Genomic DNA, 21,758 nt, shown 5'->3' with positions numbered 1-21,758 from the left:
GGAGCAAATCAAGATGTGGTTGTTAATCACATAAATATGTAAGCATTAGTGTTTGTTTCTATTGTTGGCCCCTAGTATATCTGTTCATTGATAGAACAAATCTATTTACCTCGTCTCTGCTGACGTTGGGATGATCTGTTCAATTGGGATAATCCTGTGTGAGAGCAATTGGTTTCCAACCAGTGCTATTTTTAAACTGTTGATTTCATCATCACCCACGTCCAGTTAATTAATGACTTAGAAGCATCTGGGCTGTATATCTGCTTGAAACAGAACCAGACTGATCATAAACATAGGAACACAATTAACAAGGTAACAAAAATAGACTTCCCATTAACTTTGAACAGCACCGTCCTGCATGAAGACAAGTGTGAGGTATTGCACTTCGGTTGGACCAACCAAGGTAGGTTTTACATGCTGAACAGTAGAGCACTGAAGAGTGTTTGCAGAACAAAAGGATCCAGGAATACAGGTCCATAATCCATTGAAAGTAGTTGTCACAGATAGATAGGGTCGTTAAGAAAGCTTTTGGCACTCTGGCCTTCATAAATCAAAGTACTGAGTACAGGAGATGGGATGTTATGGTGAAGATGTACGAGACATTGATGAGGCTGAATTTGGAGTATTGTGTGCAGTTTTAGTTGCCTACCTACAGGAAAGATGCAAACATGGTTGAAAAAGTGCAGAGAAAATTTACAAGAATTTTGCCATATCTTGAGGACCTGAGTTAGGGATGGATGAAGAATAGGTTAGGACTTTACTCCTTGGAACATAGAAGATTGAGAGGAGATTTGATAGAGGTATACAAAATTATGAGGGGTATAGATAGGGTAAATGAAAGCAGGCTTTTTCCAGTGAGGTTGGGTGGAACTGCAACTAGAAGTCATGGGTGAAGGATGAAAGATAAAAAGTTTAAGAGAAACATTAGGAGAAACTTCTTCACTCAGAGGGTCATGTGAGTGTGAAATGAGCTGCCAGCACAAGTGGTGCATGCAAGTTCAATTTCAATGTTTAAGAGAAGTTTGGATAGGTGCATGGATGGTAGGGGTATGGAGGGCTTTGGTCCTGGTGCAGGTCGATGGGAGTAGGCAGTTTAAGTAGTTCAGCATGGACTAGATGGGCCAAAGGATCTGTTTCAGTGTTGTACTTTTCTATGACTCTATTCAATTATGGATCTGATCTACACTCAGTATGACCACTTTATTAGACCTTCTTTTCCTAATAAAGTGACCACAGTGTGCGTTTGTTGTCTTCTGCTGCTGTAGACTATCCTCATCAAGGTGTTGTGTATTAAGATGCTCTTCTGCACACCACTATAGTAATGTCTGATTATTTGAGTTACTGTCATGTTCCTGTCAGCTTGAACTAGACTGGCCATTCTCCTCTGACCTCTCTCATTAACAAGGTGCTTTCACCCACAGAACTGTCATGCATTGGATGTTTTTTTTTTTGTTTTACGCACCATTCTCTGTAAACTGGAGATCGTTGTGCTTGAAAATCCCAGGAGATCAGCAGTTTCTGAGATACTCAAACCAATCTGTCTGACACTTCAATTATATTTCTTCTCCATTCTGATGTTTGGCCTGAATGATAACTAAACCTCTTGACCATGTCTGCATGCTTTTACGTCATGAGTTGCTGCCACATGATTGGCTGATTAGATATTTGCATTAATATGCAGCTGTAGCTAATAAAGTGGCCACTGAGTGTATACTATTGGTGTACCAATGAGGGTGCATTATTATTTGATTGACACATCACATGCTACTAATATATTGTAATCATTTCCTTCATTTCAGAGTGCATTGGGAATACAACAATGAGTAGATCAGCGAATGAGGTTTGTAGCAGTTTGGGTAAGTAATTTTCCAACTTAATACATGTACTAGAAGGCAATTATGGCCTTTCTTTTAATTAAAATTAATCACCTATACTTCCAAACTGTAAGCATCGGGGGATGTGATCTGGACGGTTTATAGCCTGCAGGCAACCTGTTGTCTCAGTGGCAATTTTCCAATTAAAGGTAAAAGTGGCGACCATCTGCTGCACAAAGCTTGCCCCGTACAGACTGATGAAATGATGGAATCTTCCAACACACAACTAAACCTTTAATCTCATGGGAATGCCAAATGAACAGATAAGAAAAAACAAGCCAATTACTGTAGAGGATATAACCTGGAAAATTCCCCTCTGACTTTCTGAGCTCATTAAAAGCACTCCTGAAGACCATGTTGACCTTGCCTAGCTTCCCTTTCATAAGGCATGGTTTCTGCTCCAATGAAGAATTGGTTCAGATCTCATTTGAAAGCTTGCTGTCTGCACAAGTTCACAATTCATCTTAAAGATCTACAATCAATTGGCAAAAGAAGTACCGGCTAAATCTGCATATTTCTTGCCCTTGTATAACTTGTAGTCTTCTGCAATCAATCAAACACCAAATCAACAAGTGTAATCCAGTTCTCTATTTGTACCTTTGATAAGAACATACTCAGTTTTGCAAGCTTACCTCAGTAACTAAATTTACTGAAGTTGGGAATCATTCTTTTAGTTTTCCTCTGACTATACTGTATCTTTGTGTTACCCATCTAAATGTCTTAAGTATTTATTAACTCTTGAAATTGTGGCCCAATCAATGTCATATGCTAAGATAAAATAATGTGCTTTGTTTTATATAAAATTTTCTTTTTAATATAGTCTAATTGATGTGAATTCTCAGTATCGGTCATGAATTTTACGTAATTATGTCACAAAATTCCTGATTCCCATAGCTGAGTTCAGTTCTAATCCTGGTAAAATACTCTACTTCCTCTATAGCCAAGAAGGACAAGCAGGCACAAAGAAACAACACAATTTGCAAGATCCCCTCCAAGTGTACATCATCTTGATATTGATATATTGATGTGCATTCTTATTGGTGGGAATAATTCTCACACTTGTGACTCAATAAACTCACACCAAACGCTGGAGGAGCCTCATCAGGTCAGGCGACACCTGGAGAGGAACAAACAGTCAACATTTCTGGCTGAGACCCTCCATCGGGATTATTACTCAATTATGTTGTGGGAGCACTTGAACTAGAAAGACTATGATACCCCAAGAAGGCAGCTAGCTCACCAGCACCTTCTCAGGGACAATTAGAGACAGGTAATACATACTATGAGTGGCAGGGTGGAGACAGAGATGTAAGGTGCTCCTTCCCTCTGTAGCCTACAGGCCACCCTTGGATAAGTTATAGTATCTGCTTAGTTCCGCACCCCCCAACCGATCAGGGTCACATGAAGCCACGTGAGCAGGTGGTGGATGGTCGTATTAGCAGCTGGTGCATATCACAAATCCTGGTTATGTGACCTGTGAGGCCAGGCAGACTATCCCCGAAGAGTATTGTATGGCTGGGGTCGCTTGTTTTGTAAAGATACTACCCAGAAGAATGCAATGGCAAACCACTCTGTAGAAAAATCTGCCAAGAACAATGATGTTCCTGGAAAGATCATGATCACCCTCGTCGTAGGCACGGCACATAACGAACAAACTAATACATGCCAGCCTCGCCAACGATGGAGTACTGTATATCCTGGTAAAAATGGATGTCGTCATCTATAAACATGACAACCATTTCCCCAACATCTATATCTAAGCCTTTCATGAAGCAAGTGATAGGAAGAGGACTAAGGAACGCCGTAGCCATCAGTCAGATGCACAACCACCAATGTGTGTCTTGAGGAAAGTAGTTAAACTGTGGCAGATATGTCCTATCATTTTCACATGATTCTGTCTTGTAGAATAAATAATAATGTCGTAAGAATGTAAGAAACTGGAGCAGAAATTGCCCATAAATCCATCGAGTATGCTCCACCATTCAATGATGTCATGACCTTTGGCCTCAGAAAATTGTGGGTGGCATGTTAGTGTAATACTATTGTAATGCCAGTGTTCCGGGTTCAATTCCCTCCTCTGTCTGTAAGGAGTCAAGACCCTGTGGATTTACTCTGGGTGCTTCTGTTTCCTCCCAGATTCCAAAGATGTATATTGGGTGTAAATGGGTGGTGTGGGCCAGAGGGCGTTTTACCATGCTGTATCTCTAAATAAAAATCAAATCATAAGCTTTGATATCCCCTGTATGCGTGAGTGTGTGCGTATGCATCGTGCCCATGGATTGGGAGAGGGTGAGGAAGAGGCATGGACCCCATTGGGTAGTTTCTTATTCAGCTATTCTCTGCATTTTGTGTAAAACTAAGTTGAGAAAGTCATTTAAGGATCACAGAGTGATGAGAACTCTTTTAAAAAGTTTATTGAAAGCTGACCAAATGCCACAAATAAAATAATTACAAGCACTATGAATAATATGATAATAAAATGAAACCATTTTCCAACACATAGTAAGAACACACAGACATCCCAGCGTGAAGTGTAATTACCAGTAATGCAGGCTTTACCTAAGTCTTTCCTTAGCCACACAATCTAGAACCTTTTAAAGCCCAGCTTTGTCTAATCATCTTGTGCTCCTAACCTATTTTTTAAAAATCTGGTCCATATGTTAAGATATTCTGATTCAATCCCAAAGAAATAAAGACTGAAGAGTCTCAGCCTGAAACGTTGACTCCTTATTCCCTTCCATAGATGCTGCCTGACCTGCTGAGTTCCTCCAGCGTTTTGTGTGTGTGTCTGCTTTGGATTTCCAGCATCTCTTATGTTTATGATTTGTCTCTCCAAAACTGACTCTTGAATAAGACTGCTTCACTATAAGAGATGCAGTCCATTAGTTGCGATTTTAAACCCAGGATTCTGTCTGCTTTAAGAGGATTTAAAAGTCCCTCCCATGTTGCAGTTTTCCTGTGAGTCATCTGCTGTTCTTTTTACTTTGTGTGACCAAACACCAAGGCCGTACATCTTTCCATCGAGGAATGCAATACAAGGTTATAAGATGGAGTTTGTAAGATCCCAAATGCATTGAAGAGGGAATCACCAGAGGAGGCTCCAAATGGCTGTAGGGTTTCAATATATTAAATATTCCAGCCATGATAACAGATATGTTTGCATTCCAACTGCACTCATTTTGAAATGACCATTTTTATGTCTGTGGTACATCTATAGTACAAATGCTGGCTCTGTTTAGATATTGTATAAATATGTCCATTTTTTGCCCTAGTTTTAATGTTAGGCCTCTGCGTTTTATCTCGGTTTCTCAGCTAAACAGTTTAAACCATTTCTGAAATAATCATTAAGGTCTCCAGTGCAACGTAAAATCTGTCAGGAAACAAATAGCTTTGAATAAAGTAAAAGCTTGTAAATTATTTTAATTATCTGGAATTTTGGAAGCTGTATTGGTAAAAATCCAATGTATCTGAAAAACATCCAGTCAAAATTTCCGAAAATATCCCAACTGCACCTTCATAGTGAAATGACCATTTTTATTTATGTGATACATCTGTACTGTAGTACAAATGCCCACTTGGTTTAGATATCATATAAATATGTCTATTTTAATCCTGGCTTTAATGTTAGACCTCTGTGTTTCATCTCAGTTTCTTAGTTAAACAAATTAAAACATTTCTGGAATAATCATAAAATCTCCTGTGTGAAATAAAATCTGTCAGGAAGAAAATAGCTTTGAATAAAGTAAAATCTCTTAAATTATTTTAATTATCTGGAACTTTGGAAGCTGTATTGGTAAAAATCCAATGTAACTGAAAAACATCTATTCAAAATATCCCAAATCAAAATATATTTAAGTAATAAAAATGTCTGGTAGTTCTGACTCAAGGAGTAGAACAATGCTGGTAGCCATTCGCCATGCTAGTATAAATTTTCCCAAATGCTATGCAGAAAATCGTATGAATTTCAGCAGACCCCATCCATGCCAAGAAACAACTGAAGGTAAAGTAAAAACATTTTTTTCCCTTTCGTCAAAGTTGGCTTCTTGCTTGACAAAGCATAATGAGAAAATTAGGCTGCTATTGGAGAGTGATGCTATAAGTTTGAAACAAGCCCTTTGCAATCCCCACCCCATGTCCATGCTGATGACCAAGTAGCTATCCATAATAATCCCATTTACCTGCATATAGTCTACAGCCTTCTAGGCACTGAAAATTCAAGTGTTTGACTAGATTATTACTAAATATCATGAGAGTACCCGCCTCCATCACCCACTTGTGAAATGCATTCCAGTCTGTTCACTGCCTTGAAACCAGCCACTAGGTTTGAATTCAAGAAAATGATCAGGAAAATATGATCTGTCTCAGGTGAGAGGGTCAAGGATGATGCAAGCTAGCACTTGATATATGACATACTTTCTTGAGTGTGTGTAGGAGGCAAAGTGTTCACCAAATGTTGCTCTGATGCCTATCTGGTCATTCTGAGCACTTTGAAAATAAAAAAAACGCAGATGCTGGGAAGTCAAAATCAAAGTAAAATTTATTACCAAGGTATGTATATAGGACCAAATACTACTTTGGGATTCATTTTCTTGCAGGCAGTTACTGGAGAAGTAAATAAATACAATAGAATGTATAAAAATACATACATTAACAAAGACTGACAAACGAAACAAAAATAGAAACGGCTGGAAACGCTCAGCATGTCGGGCAGCATCTGTGGAGAGCCGCACAGTTAATTTTCATGTTTGCAAACATTCTGCAGTCCCGAAACATTGACTGTTCCTCTTTTCACAGATACCACTTAAATTAGTGAACTTCTCCTGCATTTTGTTTTCATTTGCATAAATATATTTAACTGCTGTACTGTTATATAGATGATAGTGTATAAGGATGACATATAAGCAAAAGCCTTATCTTGTTAATAAAAACAACACATTTCACTATATGTTTTGCTGCACGTGGCCAAGTGGTTAAGGCATCGGACTAGCTACCTGAAGGTCGTGAGTTCGAGCCCCAGCCGAGGCAACGTGTTGAGTCCTTGAGCAAGGCACTTAATCACACATTGCTCTGTGACGACACTGGTGCCAAGCTGTATGGGTCCTAATGCCCTTCCCTTGGATAACATTGGTGTCGTGGAGAGGGGAGACTTGCAGCATGGGCAACTGCTGGCCTTCCATACAACCTTGCCCAGGCCTGCGCCCTGGAGAGTGAAGACTTTCCAGGCGCAGATCCATGGTCTCGCAAGACTAACGGATGCCTTTACTCATGATAAATAAACTTGAATCTTGAATTATCTATTATTCCTGTCTATAATGCTTATTGTTTTAACAGCAACCTCAACTTATTTGGATGAAGTACCTTTTAAAATTTCTCAAAAGTTCCAGACTATTGCCTTGGAAGAACTCACTCCAAGTTCCTTATCCTTTCCCTATGTGCCTGACTACACTGAAATACTGAAGCAAGCACAGGTAATGAGATGTTTCAGAGCATTTTAACTGCTAAACATTGCATTATTAAGTACCATAACTGTGAAACATGACATTTATCTTAATAGACCATTATTGGTGTTGAATAAACTAATACATTAAGAACGTTACTCTGGATTTCCAGCAACTGCAGAATCTCTTACTATCAGATATTATAATGAGTGATTGCACTGAGAGCAATACACCACACCTCACAAATGCATCTGTGATCTTCAAGGAGGAAGCTAAAGTGATGGCTGAGTAATATCATGGAATAAAACATAGTTAGCGATTAACAAGCTATTTGATAGTGAGCTATCAAATATCAGTGTATAGGTTTAATGGATATAGTAGCACTGATGTTCCAATACTGTGCAAAAGTCTTAAGGCACATAGAAACATAGAAAATAGGTGCAGGAGTAGGCCATTCGGCCCTTTGCGCCTGCACCGCCATTCAGTATAATCATGGCTGATCATCCAACTCAGAACCCTGTACCTGCTTTCTCTCCATACCCCCTGATCCCTTTAGTCACAAGGGCCATATCTAACTCCCTCTTAAATATAGCCAATGAACTGGCCTCAACTGTTTCCTGTGGCAGAGAATTCCACAGATTCACCACTCTCTGTGTGAAGAAGTTTTTCCTGATCTCGGTCCTAAAAGGCTTCCCCCTTATCCTTAAACTGTGGCCCCTCGTTCTGGACTTCCCCAACATCGGGAACAATCTTCCTGCATCTAGCCTGACAATCCCCTTAGAATTTTATATGTTTCAATAAGATCCCCCCTCAATCTTCTAAATTCCAGCCAGTATAAGACTAGTCGATCCAGTCTTTCTTCATATGTAAGTCCTGCCATCCCAGGAATCAATCTGGTGAACCTTCTTTGTACTCCCTCTATGGCATATAGCTGGGGTGCCTAAAACTTCTGCACAGTACTGTATTTATCAACATGGAGTGGAGGGTGAGTTTGTAAATCCGGTGGGTGCAAAGGATGTTGGGGAAGGCAAGGTTGGAGTGTTGCGGGAGGGGTGTGGGACAGGTGGCAGCGAAGGAGTGAAAGGGGTGGGGTGGCATGGGTATAGACACACCCAGCCCTGAGACACCAGGTGACGGGACATCAACTGTCTCGACTTCACCGCACCTTGTCCCCATTCCAACCTCACTCCTTCGGAACGCTCTGCTCTCCACTCTCTCCGCACTAATCCTAACCTTATTATTAAACCCACCAATAAGGGGGGTGTTGTTGCAGTCTGGCGTACTGACCTCTACCTTGCCGGGGCACAGTGGCAACTCGCGGATACCTCCTCTTATTTACCCCTCGATGTGACCCCACTAAGGAACACCAGGCCATTGTCTCCCACACCATCACCGACTTTATTCCCTCAGGGGATCTCCCATCCACTGCTACCAACCTTATAGTTCCCACATCTCGCACTTCCCGTTTCTACCTCCTACCCAAGATCCACAAACCTGCCTGTCCAGGTAGGCCCATTGTCTCAGCTTGCTCCTGCCCCACCGAACTCATTTCTGCACACCTCGACACAGTTTTATCCCCCCTTGTTCAATCCCTTCCTACCTATGTTCGTGACACTTCTCACGCTCTTAAACTTTCCGATGATTTTAAGTTCCCTGGCCCCCACCGCTTTATTTTCACCATGGATGTCCAGTCCCTATATACTTCCATCCCCCATCAGGAAGGTCTCAAAGCTCTACGCTTCTTTTTGGATTCCAGACCTATTCATTTCCCCTCTACCACCACTCTGCTCCGTCTAGCGGAATTAGTCCTTATTCTTAATAATTTCTCCTTTGGCTCCTCCCACTTCCTCCAAACTAAAGGTGTAGCTATGGGCATCCGTATGGGTCCTAGCTATGCCTGCCTTTTTGTTGGCTTTGTGGAACAATCTATGTTCCGTGCCTATTCTGGTATCTGTCCCCCACTTTTCCTTTGCTACATCGACAACTGCATTGGCGCTGCTTCCTGCACGCATGCAGAGCTCGTTGACTTTATTAACTTTGCCTCCAACTTTCACCCTGCCCTCAAGTTTACCTGGTCCATTTCCGACACCTCCCTCCCCTTTCTTGATCCTTCTGTCTCTGTCTCTGGAGACAGCTTATCCACTGATGTCTACTATAAGCCTACTGACTCTCACGGCTATCTGGACTATTCCTCTTCTCACCCTGTCTCTTGCAAAAACGCCATCCCCTTCTCGCAATTCCTCCGTCTCCGCCGCATCTGCTCTCAGGATGAGGCTTTTCATTCTAGGACGAGGGAGATGTCCTCCTTTTTTAAAGAAAGGGGCTTCCCTTCCTCCACTATCAACTCTGCTCTTAAATGCATCTCCCCCATTTCACGTACATCTGCTCTCACTCCATCCTCCCGCCACCCCACTAGGAATAGGGTTCCCCTGGTCCTCACCTACCACCCCACCAGCCTCCGGGTCCAACATATTATTCTTCGTAACTTCCGCCACCTCCAACGGGATCCCACCACTAAGCACATCTTCCCCCCCCCACTGCATTCCGCAGGGATCGCTCCCTACGCAACTCCCTTGTCTATTCGTCCCCCCCATCCCTCCCCACTGATCTCCCTCCTGGCACTTATCCGTGTAAGTGGAACAAGTGCTGCACATGCCCTTACACTTCCTCCCTTACCACCATTCAGGGCCCCAAACAGTCCTTCCAGGTGAGGCAACACTTCACCTGTGAGTCGGCTGGGGTGATATACTGCGTCCGGTGCTCCCGATGTGGCCTTTTATATGTTGGCGAGACCCGACGCAGACTGGGAGATTGTTTTGCTGAACACCTACGCTCTGTCCGCCAGAGAAAGCAGGATCTCCCAGTGGCCACACATTTTAATTCCACATCCCATTCCCATTCTGACATGTCTATCCACGGCCTCCTCTACTGTAAAGATGAAGCCACACTCAGGTTGGAGGAACAACACCTTATATTCCGTCTGGGTAGCCTCCAACATGATGGCATGAACATCGACTTCTCTAACTTCCGCTAATGCCCCACCTCCCCCTCGTACCCCATCTGTTACTTATTTTTATACACACATTCTTTCTCTCACTCTCCTTTTTCTCCCTCTGTCCCTCTGAATATACCCCTTGCCCATCCTCTGGGTCCCCCCCCTTGTCTTTCTTCTCGGACCTCCTGTCCCATGATCCTCTCGTATCCCTTTTGCCTATTACCTGTCCAGCTCTTGGCTCCATCCCTCCCCCTCCTGTCTTCTCCTATCATTTTGGATCTCCCCCTCCCCCTCCAACTTTCAAATCCCTTACTCACTCTTCCTTCAGTTAGTCCTGACGAAGGGTCTCGGCCTGAAACGTCGACTGCACCTCTTCCTAGAGATGCTGCCTGGCCTGCTGCGTTCACCAGCAACTTTTATGTGTGTTGCTTGAATTTCCAGCATCTGCAGAATTCCTGTTGTTTGCACCAGGCGAGGAATTTTGATTCCAAACCACTGGTTTGTTGATCATTACAGAATGTCTCTCTGGTGCTTCCTGTCCCTCCCCTCTCCCTTCCCCTTTCCCAACCAGGATTCCCCTCTCCCTGCCCCCTTCCCACTCTCAGTCCCCAATAGAGACCCATATCAGAATCAGGTTTATCTGCTCACACGTTCATGAAATTTGTTCTTTTTTTTTGCGGCAGTGGTACAGTGCAATACATAAAATTACTACAGTACTGTGCATAAGTCTTAGGCACCCGAGCTAAATATATGTGCTTAAGACTTTTGCACAGTGCTGTTTGTCACTGGACTAGTGATCTAGAGTCAGAAGATCGAATCTAGCAGCAGTACCTGGGGAGGGAATTTAAACACAAGTCAATAAATCTGGAGTAAAAGGTAAGTGACAGTAAATGAAGCCCTTATAATTACCAGGTAGGTATAAAATTACTCCTGGTTCAATATTTTACTCTAGAGATGGAATACTGCCCTCTTTAGCTGAGTTGGCTTGGGCATGAGTTCTCCACTGCCTTCTGAATTCATTTTTTTATTGAGATACAGCATGGAATAGACCCTTCCGGTCCTTCGAGCCGCACCGCCCTAGCAATACCCTGATTTAATCCTGGGACAATTTAGAATGACCAATTAACCTACTAGCCGGTACATCCTTGGACTGTGAGAGTACCCAGAGGAAACCCACGAGGTCACGGGGAGAATGCACAAACTCCTTATAGGCAGCGGTGGGAATTGAACCCACTGAACACAGGTCACCTGTGCTGTAAAGCTTTGAGCTAACTGCTGTGCTAATGTGCCGTCCCTAAACAATGGTGTCATCGACAAATTTGGATATGGCTTTGGAGCTGTGCTTTGCCACACAGTCACGCGTTTATAGAGAGTAAGCCAGGGGGCCAGGCACGCAGAATAAGATTCTACGGATGTAAAAATAAAGTTGAATATTTAGAGAGATTGCTTAACAGTAATGGCATTTAACACATTAAACAATCATTTTCCCTGAAGGCACCATCCCTAGTGTTTTCTGATTCGTAAGTAGATGTATGCTGGGTAACTGTGGATACCCTAACTGCACAGTGTTGCATGTATTTTGGTGAGGTTTCTGTTATGGTGGCACATTGGCAGAGAAAGTTAACTCAACCTTTTGGAATACCATGTTTAACATTATACATGCATCCACTGTAATCATAAACGCAAGAGGTCCTGGACATGTAGGAAATCCAGAGCAACACACACAAGGTACTGGGGGAACTCAGTATGTCAGGCAGCAGCTACTGTACAGAGGTGAATGAGCAGTCAATATTTCAGGCCCAGGCCCTTCATCAGGACTGGAAAGGAAGAGGAAAGAAGCCAGAATAAGGTGGGTGGAGGGAAAAGAGTACAAGTTGGGAGGTGCCGGGTGATGGGGAAAGTGGGGAATGAAGTGAAAAGCTGGGGGGTGGATAGGTGTAAGAGGTAAAGGGCTTAAGCAGAGGAATTTGTTAGGAGAGGACAGAGGACCATGGGAGAAAGAACATGAAGAAGGGTACCAGAGGGAGGAGATGGGCAGATGGTAAGAGAAGGGGTGAAAGAGGAACCATTTGGAGAATGGAAAAAAAGGAAAAGAGGGAGAAGGGGCAAAATTACTGGAGGTTAAAGTATTGGATGTTATTGGAAGTCACTGTAAGTTGTCTGATGTGCACCCAATATTGATGATGATTCACTAATATTATTAACTTGGACCAAAGTGTGGTGGATTTCAGGCTTCAAGACAATGACCGTTGTCATCCAAACCTTTTCTGCTTTGTTTATATATAAATAATAAAATTAATCACTCAGATGGCATTCAGACGCAAAATAGTATTAAGCATTGAATGATTCAATGTTGTACATCACGATCTGTAGAATTACCTGATAAGTCAACAATTAAAATCGTTTGAATTGCTGACAATCAGGTAATTCTGCAGATTGTAATGTGCAACACTGAACCATTCAATTTTCTAAACAGATTTTATCATCCTAAAGAGCTGTGAGTTACATGGTTTCATGATTTCATTGAACAAAATAACAACTACTTTGTATGAGTAATGTGTGGGTATATGACTGAGAGAGAAAATAAAGAATTAAAAGAATCTACATTAAGAAATCTTATGCTATATGAGAGATTGACTTAAAGTTCTGAACTATCTTCAATTTCTAAAAGAACATGATCCATAACAGCACACCGGTAGGCGGTTTGAATCATTCATTTATCACATGTATACTGAATCATACAGTGCAATGTGTTGCATTAACAACCAGCACAATCCAAGGATGTGCAAGGTACAGCCTAAAAGAGTGGCCACACATTCTGACACCAGCGTAGCATACCTACGATGTTCAGCTGAACAACAGCAACAAAATAACAGCAAAACAGAGACCCTTTCCTCCTTAGTACCCACCCACTCACACACACAAACAGTCCTCCAACCCCAGGTTAGGCTGCCTTCAGCTTCCAGTGGACTTGTGGACTTGCAGACATCAGGCCTCTGACTTCCCCAGCGGACTCACCTTCCCAGGGCTTTGGCCATTGGGCCTTGACTTCCGGATTTCCGATTGACCTTTGGACTTCAATCTTCATTATCAACCCCAGGACTCCAGGTCTCAAATTTTTTTAAAAATAGTTTTTTATTGATATTATTTTTATTTATAGGCATCGGTTAGTCTCGTGAGACCATGGATTTGCGCTTTGGAAGGTTTCCAGAGCACAGGCCTGGGCAAGGTTGTATGGAAGATTGGCAGTTGCCCATGCTGCAAGTCTCCCCTCTCCACGCCACCAATGTTGTCCAAGGGAAGGGCACTAGGACCCATACAGCTTGGCACCAGTGTCGTCACAGAGCAATGTGTGGTTAAGTGCCTTGTTCAAGGACACAACATGCTGCCTCAGCTGAGGCTCAAACTAGCGACCTTCAGAACACTAGACCGACACCTTAACCACTTGGCCATGCGCCAACACTTTACTGATATACCACATGGAATAAGCTCTTCCAGCCATTTGAGCTATGCTGCCCAGTAATCCCCCAATTTAATCCCAGCCTAATTTACAATGACCAATTATCCAACCAACTGGTGCATTTTGGACAATGGGAGGAAATCGAAGCACTTGGAGGAAACCTGCATGGTCACAGGGAGAACCTGCAAACTCCTTACAGGCAATGCTGGGAATTGAACCCGGGGCACTGGTACTGTAAAGCGTTGTGCTAACCACTACGCTACCATGTCACCCCAATTCCAGACTCACTGATGATGGGAGACCCCAAACTCAAGGCCTCAAACTTAGAACTCACCACCCACCACCTACCTGCAAGGATCTCCAATCTTGCAATCCACCCATTTGGGGTGACTTGCTGACCTGGAAGGGCCACCAGCCCTCATTTTCAGTGGTCTTTGTCCACAGTGCTTGCCGGCTCAGAAATCTGGGGACACTCTGTGATTATGAGAAGCCTTGTGAGGAATTTAGTATAACAAGGTGTGCAGATATTACTTGTGTATTTGAAAATAATATTGATACTTTGCCTATGATTAATGTTATATGCAATCATATTTTCTACAGTATGACTTTACACTGGAAAAGAAGGTATTGAAATGGGTGCAAGACCGACTGCTACAGGAACCTCCAAGGAGCATTCCAACATGTCCACCATTTTGGCTTGCTTTTACTGATCTTGAGGGCGAAGATACTGATGATACAAATAGTGAATCTTGTCAGGCCAAACCTCAGAGGGGTCACATGGTTTTGAGAACCAGAAGGTGTAGGAGTTTCAGTGTGACCGACATTAAACATGTTTGCTTAAAGGGTGCATATGTATCAGACTCAGAAAGTGATGATGGGTACTCAGAGGATGATGAACTCTCATCATCAGATGAAAATGAAAATCAGAAGCTTCCCTCAATACCATTTCTCAGGAGCAAATTTAGTGTCTATTCCAGATTCCTCGATGTGAGACCAGCCTCGTCGCCGGATAATCCTTCCAGAAGTAGACACAATGAGAGATTTTCTAATGCCAGTTTAACAAGGCTGCCTCACATCTCAGGACTGAGGCATTCCTCTCTTTGTAACAACACTGAAGGTGAGGAAGAGGGCAGGAGGGATGGATCAAGTTGGTCACCAGCATATGGACCAAGAAAGCCTTTGAGAAAATTTACCTGTCAGCACCCAAACAACAAGAACAGCAGAAATATAAATTTGGCAAAATGTATTGTTGGAAGCCCACCGCTTTCCTCTGCCCATTATCACATGGAAAGGTCATCCATGAATAGAGCAAGACCACCATTCAGAAAACACAAAGAACCATTTCAGGTAAGAGTTATGAACATCTTCATAATAGACATAGACTTAGTAGCTGAATCTACAGTGGAGTTCTTACTGATCTCACCTTTTATGTAGGAAGTCTGTATCACATTGAATATGTTTTTCAGCAGTAAATACTTTTTTTAAAGGCAGAGAAACTTGCTGCTTGAAAATACACTTTTAATGCAGAATTGGAAAATTAATAGTAAAGTAATAGTTCATTGCTGAAATCAGAGGTCCAGAAATAATAAGGCCAAAGGTGAAATTTTGAGAGTACAGAATCTTTATGTTCCTGTTAGGTTGAAAGAAAAGGTTCAAAGTTTGAGAGAGTCATGGTTTTCAAGGGATATTGGAAACTTGATTTGGAAAAAAAGAGAGATCTACAATAAATATAGACAGCATGGAGTAAATGAGGTGCTGGAGGAATATAAAGAATGTAAAAAGAATCTTAAGAAAGCAATTAGAAAAGCTAAAAGAAGATATGAGGTTGCTTTGGCAAGTAAGGTAAAAATAAATCCCAAGGGTTTCTACAGTTATTTAAATAGCAAAAGGATAGTGAGGGATAAAATTGGTCCCTTAGAGAATCAGTGGGCAGCTATGTGTGGAGCCAAAAGAGATGGGGGAGATTCTGAACAATTTCTTTTCTTCGGTATTCACTAAGGAGAAGGATATTGAATTGTGTAAGATAAGGGAAACGGGTAGGGAAGTTATGGAAACTATGATGATTAAAGAAGTAGTAGTACTGGAGTTTTTAAAGGAATATAAAAGTGGATAAGTCTCCGGGTCCTGACAGGATATTCCCTAGGACATTGAGGGAAGTTAATGTGGAAATAGCAGGGGCTCTGACAGAAATATTTTAAATTTCGTTAGAAACGGGGATGGTGCCGGAGGATTGGCGCATTGCTCATGTTGTTCCATTGTTTAAAAAGGGTTCTAAGAGTAAACCTAGCAATTATCGGCCTGTGAGTTTGACGTCAGTGGTGGGTAAATTGATGGAAAGTATTCTTAGAGATGGTATATATAATTATCTGGATAGACAGGGTCTGATTAGGAACAGTCAACATCGATTTGTGCATGGAAGGTCATGTTTGACAAACCTTATTGAATTTTTTGAAGAAGTTACTAGGAATGTTGACGAGGGTAAAACGGTGGATGTTGTCTATATGGACTTCAGTAAGGCCTTTGACAAGGTCCCACACGGAAGGTTGGTTAGGAAGGTTCAATTGTTAGGTATTAATATTGAAGTAGTAAAATGGATTCAGCAGTGGCTGGATGGGAGATGCCAGAGAGTAGGGGTGGATAACTGTGTGTCAGATTGGAGGATGGTGTGTAGCGGTGTGCCTCAGGGATCTGCACTGGGTCCAATGTTGTTTGTCATATACATTAATGATCTGGATGATGGGGTGGTAAATTGGATGAGTAAGTATGCAGATGATACTAAGATATGTGGAGTTGTGAATAATGAAGTAGGTTTTCAAAGCTTGCAGAGAGATTTAGGCCAGTTAGAAGAGTGGGCTGAAAGATGGCAGATGGAGTTTAATGCTGATAAATGTGAGGTGCTGCACTTTGGTAGGATGAATCAAAATAGGACACACATGGTAAATGGTAGGGCATTGAAGAATGCAGTAGAACAGAGGGATATAGGAATAATGGTGCATAGTTCCCTGAAGATGGAATCTCATGTGGATAGGGTGGTGAAGAAAGCTTTTGGTATGCTGGCCTTTATAAATCAGAGAATTGAGTGTAGGAGTTGGGATGTAATGTTGAAATTATACAAGACATTGGTGAGACCAAATTTGGAGCATTGTGTACAGTTTTTGGTCACCAAATTATAGGAAAGATGTCAACAAAAGAGAGGGAGTACAGAGAAGGCTTACTAGAATGTTACCTGGGTTTCATCACCTTAGTTACAGAGAAAGGTTGAACAAGTTGGGTCTTTATTCTTTAGAACGTAGAAGGTTGAGGGGGGACTTGATAGAGGTACTTAAGATTATGAGAGGGATAGATAGAGCTGACGTGGATAGGCTTTTTCCATTGAGAGTGGGGGAGATTCAAACAAGAGGACATGAGTTGAGAGTTAAAGGGCAAAAGTTTAGGGGTAACATAAGAGGGAACTTCTTTACTCAGAGAGTGGTAGCTGTGTGGAACGAGCTTCCAGCAGAAGTGGTTGAGGCAGGTCCGATGTTGTCGTTTAAAGTTAAACTGGATAGATATATGGACAGGAAAGGAATGGAGGGTTATGGGCTGAGTGCAAGTCGGTGGGACTAGGTGAGAGTAAGAGTTCGGCATGGACTTGAAGGGCCAAAATGGCCTGTTTCCGTGCTGTAATTGTTATATGGTTATAAGACTTAGGAGCAGAATTAGACCATTTGGCCCATTGACTTGTCCTCCACAGCCGCTCGTGACAACAAATTCCACAAATTTGCCATCCTCTGACTAAAGTAATTTCTCCTCATCTCAGTTCTAAAAGGACGTCCTTCAATCCTGAAGTCGTGCCCTTTGTTCTAGATTCCCATAACATGGGAATTAATCTGTTCAGGTCTTTTAACATTCAGAATGTTTTATGAGATCCCCCCCTCATTCTCCTGAACTCCAGGGAATACAGCCCAAGAGCTGCCAGACGTTCCTCATGCGGTTGAGAAAGAATATTTCAGAATAATGCCCTAAGTTAATTTCTCTGTACATTCTATAGGTTTTTACTAATGTACAAGTGTGGTTTAGAGGTTAATACTGTATTCATAGGGGTTAAATATGAGCTCAATATCTTTTCTGCACACTTTGAAAGGTAAAACTACACTTGTGTGAATCCCTGCAGCATCTGGTGACCATATGATCTTTGTCTCGGATACCAATGTTAGAACATCTTTCAAGAGGGTGACCCCTTGCAAGACGTCAGGCCCTGATGGTGTGTGCCTGGTTCGGGCTCTGAAAGCCTGTGCCAGCCAAATGGTGGGAGTGTTCAAGGACATCTTCAATCTCTCACTGCTACAATCAGAGGTTCCCACCAACTTCAAAAGGGCAACAATCATACCAGTGCCCAAGAAGGGCAGGATGAGCTGCCTCAGTGACTATCACCCAGTGGCACTCACATCTACTGTGATGAAGAACTTTAAGAGGTTGTCATGCCTACAATTAATTCCTGCCTAAGCAGGGACCTGGACCCACTGCAATTTGCATAGCGCCACAATTAAGTCTATAGTGGATGCAATCTCACTGGCTTCCCACTCACCTGGACAATAGTAATATCTATGTCAGGTTGCTGCTTATTGACTGCAGCTCAGTATTCAACACAATCATACCTTCAGTTCTAATCAACAACCTCCAAAACTTGGGCTCTTATACCTCTCTTTGCAACTAGATACATGATTTCTTCACCTGGAAACCACATCCTGTGTGGATCGCAAATAACATCTCCACCTCACTGACAATTAACATCGGCACACCTCAAGGATGCATGCTTAGCCCACTGCTCTACTCACTCTATACCTACAACTTGAGTGGCTGGGCACAGTTCAAACACCATCCATAAATTTACCAACGACACAACTATTGTTGGCAGAATGTCAGATGATTTCGATGAGGCATACAGGAGTGACATAGATCAACTGGTTGAGCAGCAACAACTTTGCATTCAATGTCAGTAAGACCAAGGAATTGATTGTAGACTTCAGGAAAGGGAAGTCAGAGGATCACACACCAGTCCTCTACGAGGGATCAGAAGTGGAAAGGATGAGCAGTTTCAAATTCCCATCTGTCAACACCTCTGATCTATCCTGGGCCCATCATACTGATGCAGTTACAAAGAAGGCACACCAGTGGCTATGTTTCATTAGGAGTTTGAGGAGAACTGGTATGTCACCAAAGTCACTTGCAAGTTTCCACAGATGTACTATGGAGAGCATTCTGACTGGTTGTGGTTGCATTGTCATCTGGTATGGAGGATGGGAAAAGGCTGCAAAAGGATTGGAAAAGGCTGCAGAGGGACATAAACTCAGCCAGCTCCATCATCAGCACATGCCTCCCCAGCGTCCCGGACACCTTCAAAAGAGGATGCCTCATAAGGCAGTATCTATCAGAAGGCTAAAGGCACAAGCTTAATGTTTCAGGAACAGCTTCTTCCCCTCTGCCATCAGATTTCTAAATAGACATTGAACCCATGAACACTACCTCAGTATTTTTTCCTTTCTTTTTGCACTATATATCTTTTATATATACTTATTGTAATTTTTATTTTTATTATTTTGCACTGCTGCCACCAAAACAACAAATTTCATGACACATGCGAATGATATTAAACCTGATTCTGATACTGCGTGCACTCTAGATTAGAATTACAGCCCAATAAAACTCAAAGTTTAATGCTAGGAATGGCCCAGAATCCAGTCTTATTCTGTAAGTCTTTAGCCTCTACCCCAGAAAGCAGTAGAGACTTAAAACAGGGTCTCCACTCAGTTTTCCTCCACAGATGCTGCCTGTCGCGTTGAATTCCTCTGGAACTTTGTGTGTTGGGCCACTGGAGGAATCAGTCTAAGACTACAGATGTCCACAAACCTTTGCTTCACTGGATACAGTTCATACAGTATAGGAGGGAGGCAGTTCTGCCCATTGTCCCAATGATAGATCTCTGAGAAACCTGTCAACTTACTCTCTTCCAATTCTTCTCTTTCAAGCCTTCTTTCAGAAAGCATATTTGCCTGGCACTTCCTTTGATGATGTGAACAAAATATTGGGCTAATATAAAGGGAAATGTGAAGAGAAAGCAGGATACCTTTGCCACTCTAGTGAACTGTACAACATAATATTACCTATTAAATCTGTTAATTATCACTTATTTTTCAACCTGCTTCAATTCTGTTATGTTTAGTTAACATATCATAAAATGGTTATGATAAATTCAATATCAAAAGCAGTTTTCTCATAAGAAATAATGATATCCTTATCATGAATTTAGATGCATTGTTCACTCATTCTTAAACAACAAATTAGTTAGTAAGTTAGAAATAAATTTTGTAAACAAATCTTGTCCAAGATTGGCAATGATGTTGATTTACTTGAACTATGTAATAGTTCAGACAACTTCAGGGTGTTAATGAACAACATCGCCTTTTCAGCTCTCCTCTGTAGTTGGTGAAAGTTCCTGTCAATTAACAAAAAATGCAAAGAGTTATTCTTAAGTCATAAAATCTACAGAGAAGCCTATAAAAAGTACTGGAAGCAGCCTTGTCCATCATAGGAAAAGCCCTCCCCATCACCGAGCACACCTGCAAAGAGCACTGCCACAAGAAAGCAGCATCCGTCATCAGGGACCCCCACCATCCAGGCCACGCTCTCTTCCTATTGCTGCCATTGGGAAGGAGGTACAGGAACCTTGGGTCCTACACCACCAGATACAGGAACAGTTATTGCGCTTCAAACAGATGAAGGGCCTCAATCCGAAATGTCGACTGTAAACTCTTTTCCATAGATGCTGCCTGGCCTACTGAGTTCCTTCAGCATTTTGTGTGTGTTGCTTTGATTTCCAGCATTTGCAGACTTTCCCTTGATTATGCTTCAACCAACAGGCTTTTGAACCAGCATGGATAGCTTCACTCACCTCAATACCGAACTGATTCTCAACCTATGGACTCACTTTCAAGGGCTCTACAACTCATGTTCTCTGTATTTTTTCATTTTTTTTTACATTTCTGTATTTGCACAGCTTGTCTTCTTTTGTAGATTGGTTGTTTGTAAATTTTCATTTGTGTGTAGTTTTCCATTGTTCTACTGTAAATGCCCACAAGAAAATTATGGTGACATATACATACCTTGATGATACATTTACTTTGTACTTTGAGCTTTGAAATGGAAAACATTGGAAAAATGCATGGAAAACACATGGGAAATTGTTTATAAAATGCTTTTTTACTCTCATTTGCTTCTGATTTGCATTCGTAATATTTCATGTTCTGTGTCACAGTCATTCCAGGCATCTTGATATTTCATTCTATCCAGTTGAACATCAGTTGTAAAATCTCATCTGGGTTGCGTTTCCAATAACATCACCTTTTCATCTGTGTACTTCTGCGGTTGTGTGTTTTTTTTTGCTTCAGCTGTTGCTACAGCAAGATAAATAATTAGACACTGAAAATACTTGACTAGATTGAAGTCAAATAAAAATCATATTCCCTTGGACAGGCTGTTAAATAAACTGTGTTGCACTGTTATTATTTTAAAATCTAGACTTCGGGTTTGCCATATGGGACTATATGCCCAGCAGTCTTCAAAGATAAGATGATAATCTTGCCCTTGGAAAAGCCAAGGCCAGACTGACTACTTCCTTATAGAGCTGCAAAGAAAACAGCAGCAAGATTGCCCTGGGCAATTCTCATCTCTTTCTTACTGATCATTTTCAGAGCAGCTGTGAGAACATTCTTGGAGTGTAGTGTCACCAATTCGCTTTGTGTGAATTGAGCAGACCCAAACGACTGTCTCAACAACGAAATAATCAACTTGCTTAATATCATCCTCCATCACATTGCTTTAAACCATTTGTGGTGGAGAGGCTGAGCTAGTAAAGCAAAGGGCCCTTTCACCCACATTACTGCACACTCTACTCATTAATTGCTGGAGGGTTGATAACTGTAGATGCCAGAGCAATCATTTGAAAATGAGCA

The 21,758-nt window shown here is 41.9% G+C and overlaps 1 protein-coding gene across 1 annotated transcript in view; it reads left to right on the top strand.

The window, feature by feature from the left end:
• The first annotated feature begins 321 nt into the window (after positions 1 to 321).
• Positions 322 to 21,758, top strand: part of ubap1lb (ubiquitin associated protein 1-like b) — a 45,488-nt gene continuing 24,051 nt past the window's right edge. The window contains exons 1-4 of the mRNA XM_072277704.1: positions 322 to 403; positions 1,800 to 1,856; positions 7,206 to 7,342; positions 14,368 to 15,114. Coding sequence (XP_072133805.1) covers positions 1,820 to 1,856; positions 7,206 to 7,342; positions 14,368 to 15,114 — 921 coding nt within the window. The 5' untranslated portion in view covers positions 322 to 403; positions 1,800 to 1,819. The remainder of the gene's footprint in view (positions 404 to 1,799; positions 1,857 to 7,205; positions 7,343 to 14,367; positions 15,115 to 21,758) is intronic.

The sequence above is a fragment of the Mobula birostris genome, chromosome 14 (genome assembly GCF_030028105.1).
Source record: "Mobula birostris isolate sMobBir1 chromosome 14, sMobBir1.hap1, whole genome shotgun sequence".
Taxonomy (NCBI): domain Eukaryota; kingdom Metazoa; phylum Chordata; class Chondrichthyes; order Myliobatiformes; family Myliobatidae; genus Mobula; species Mobula birostris.
The sequence above is the reverse complement of the archived record's forward strand: the minus strand, read 5'-3'. Positions and strand labels throughout refer to the sequence as shown.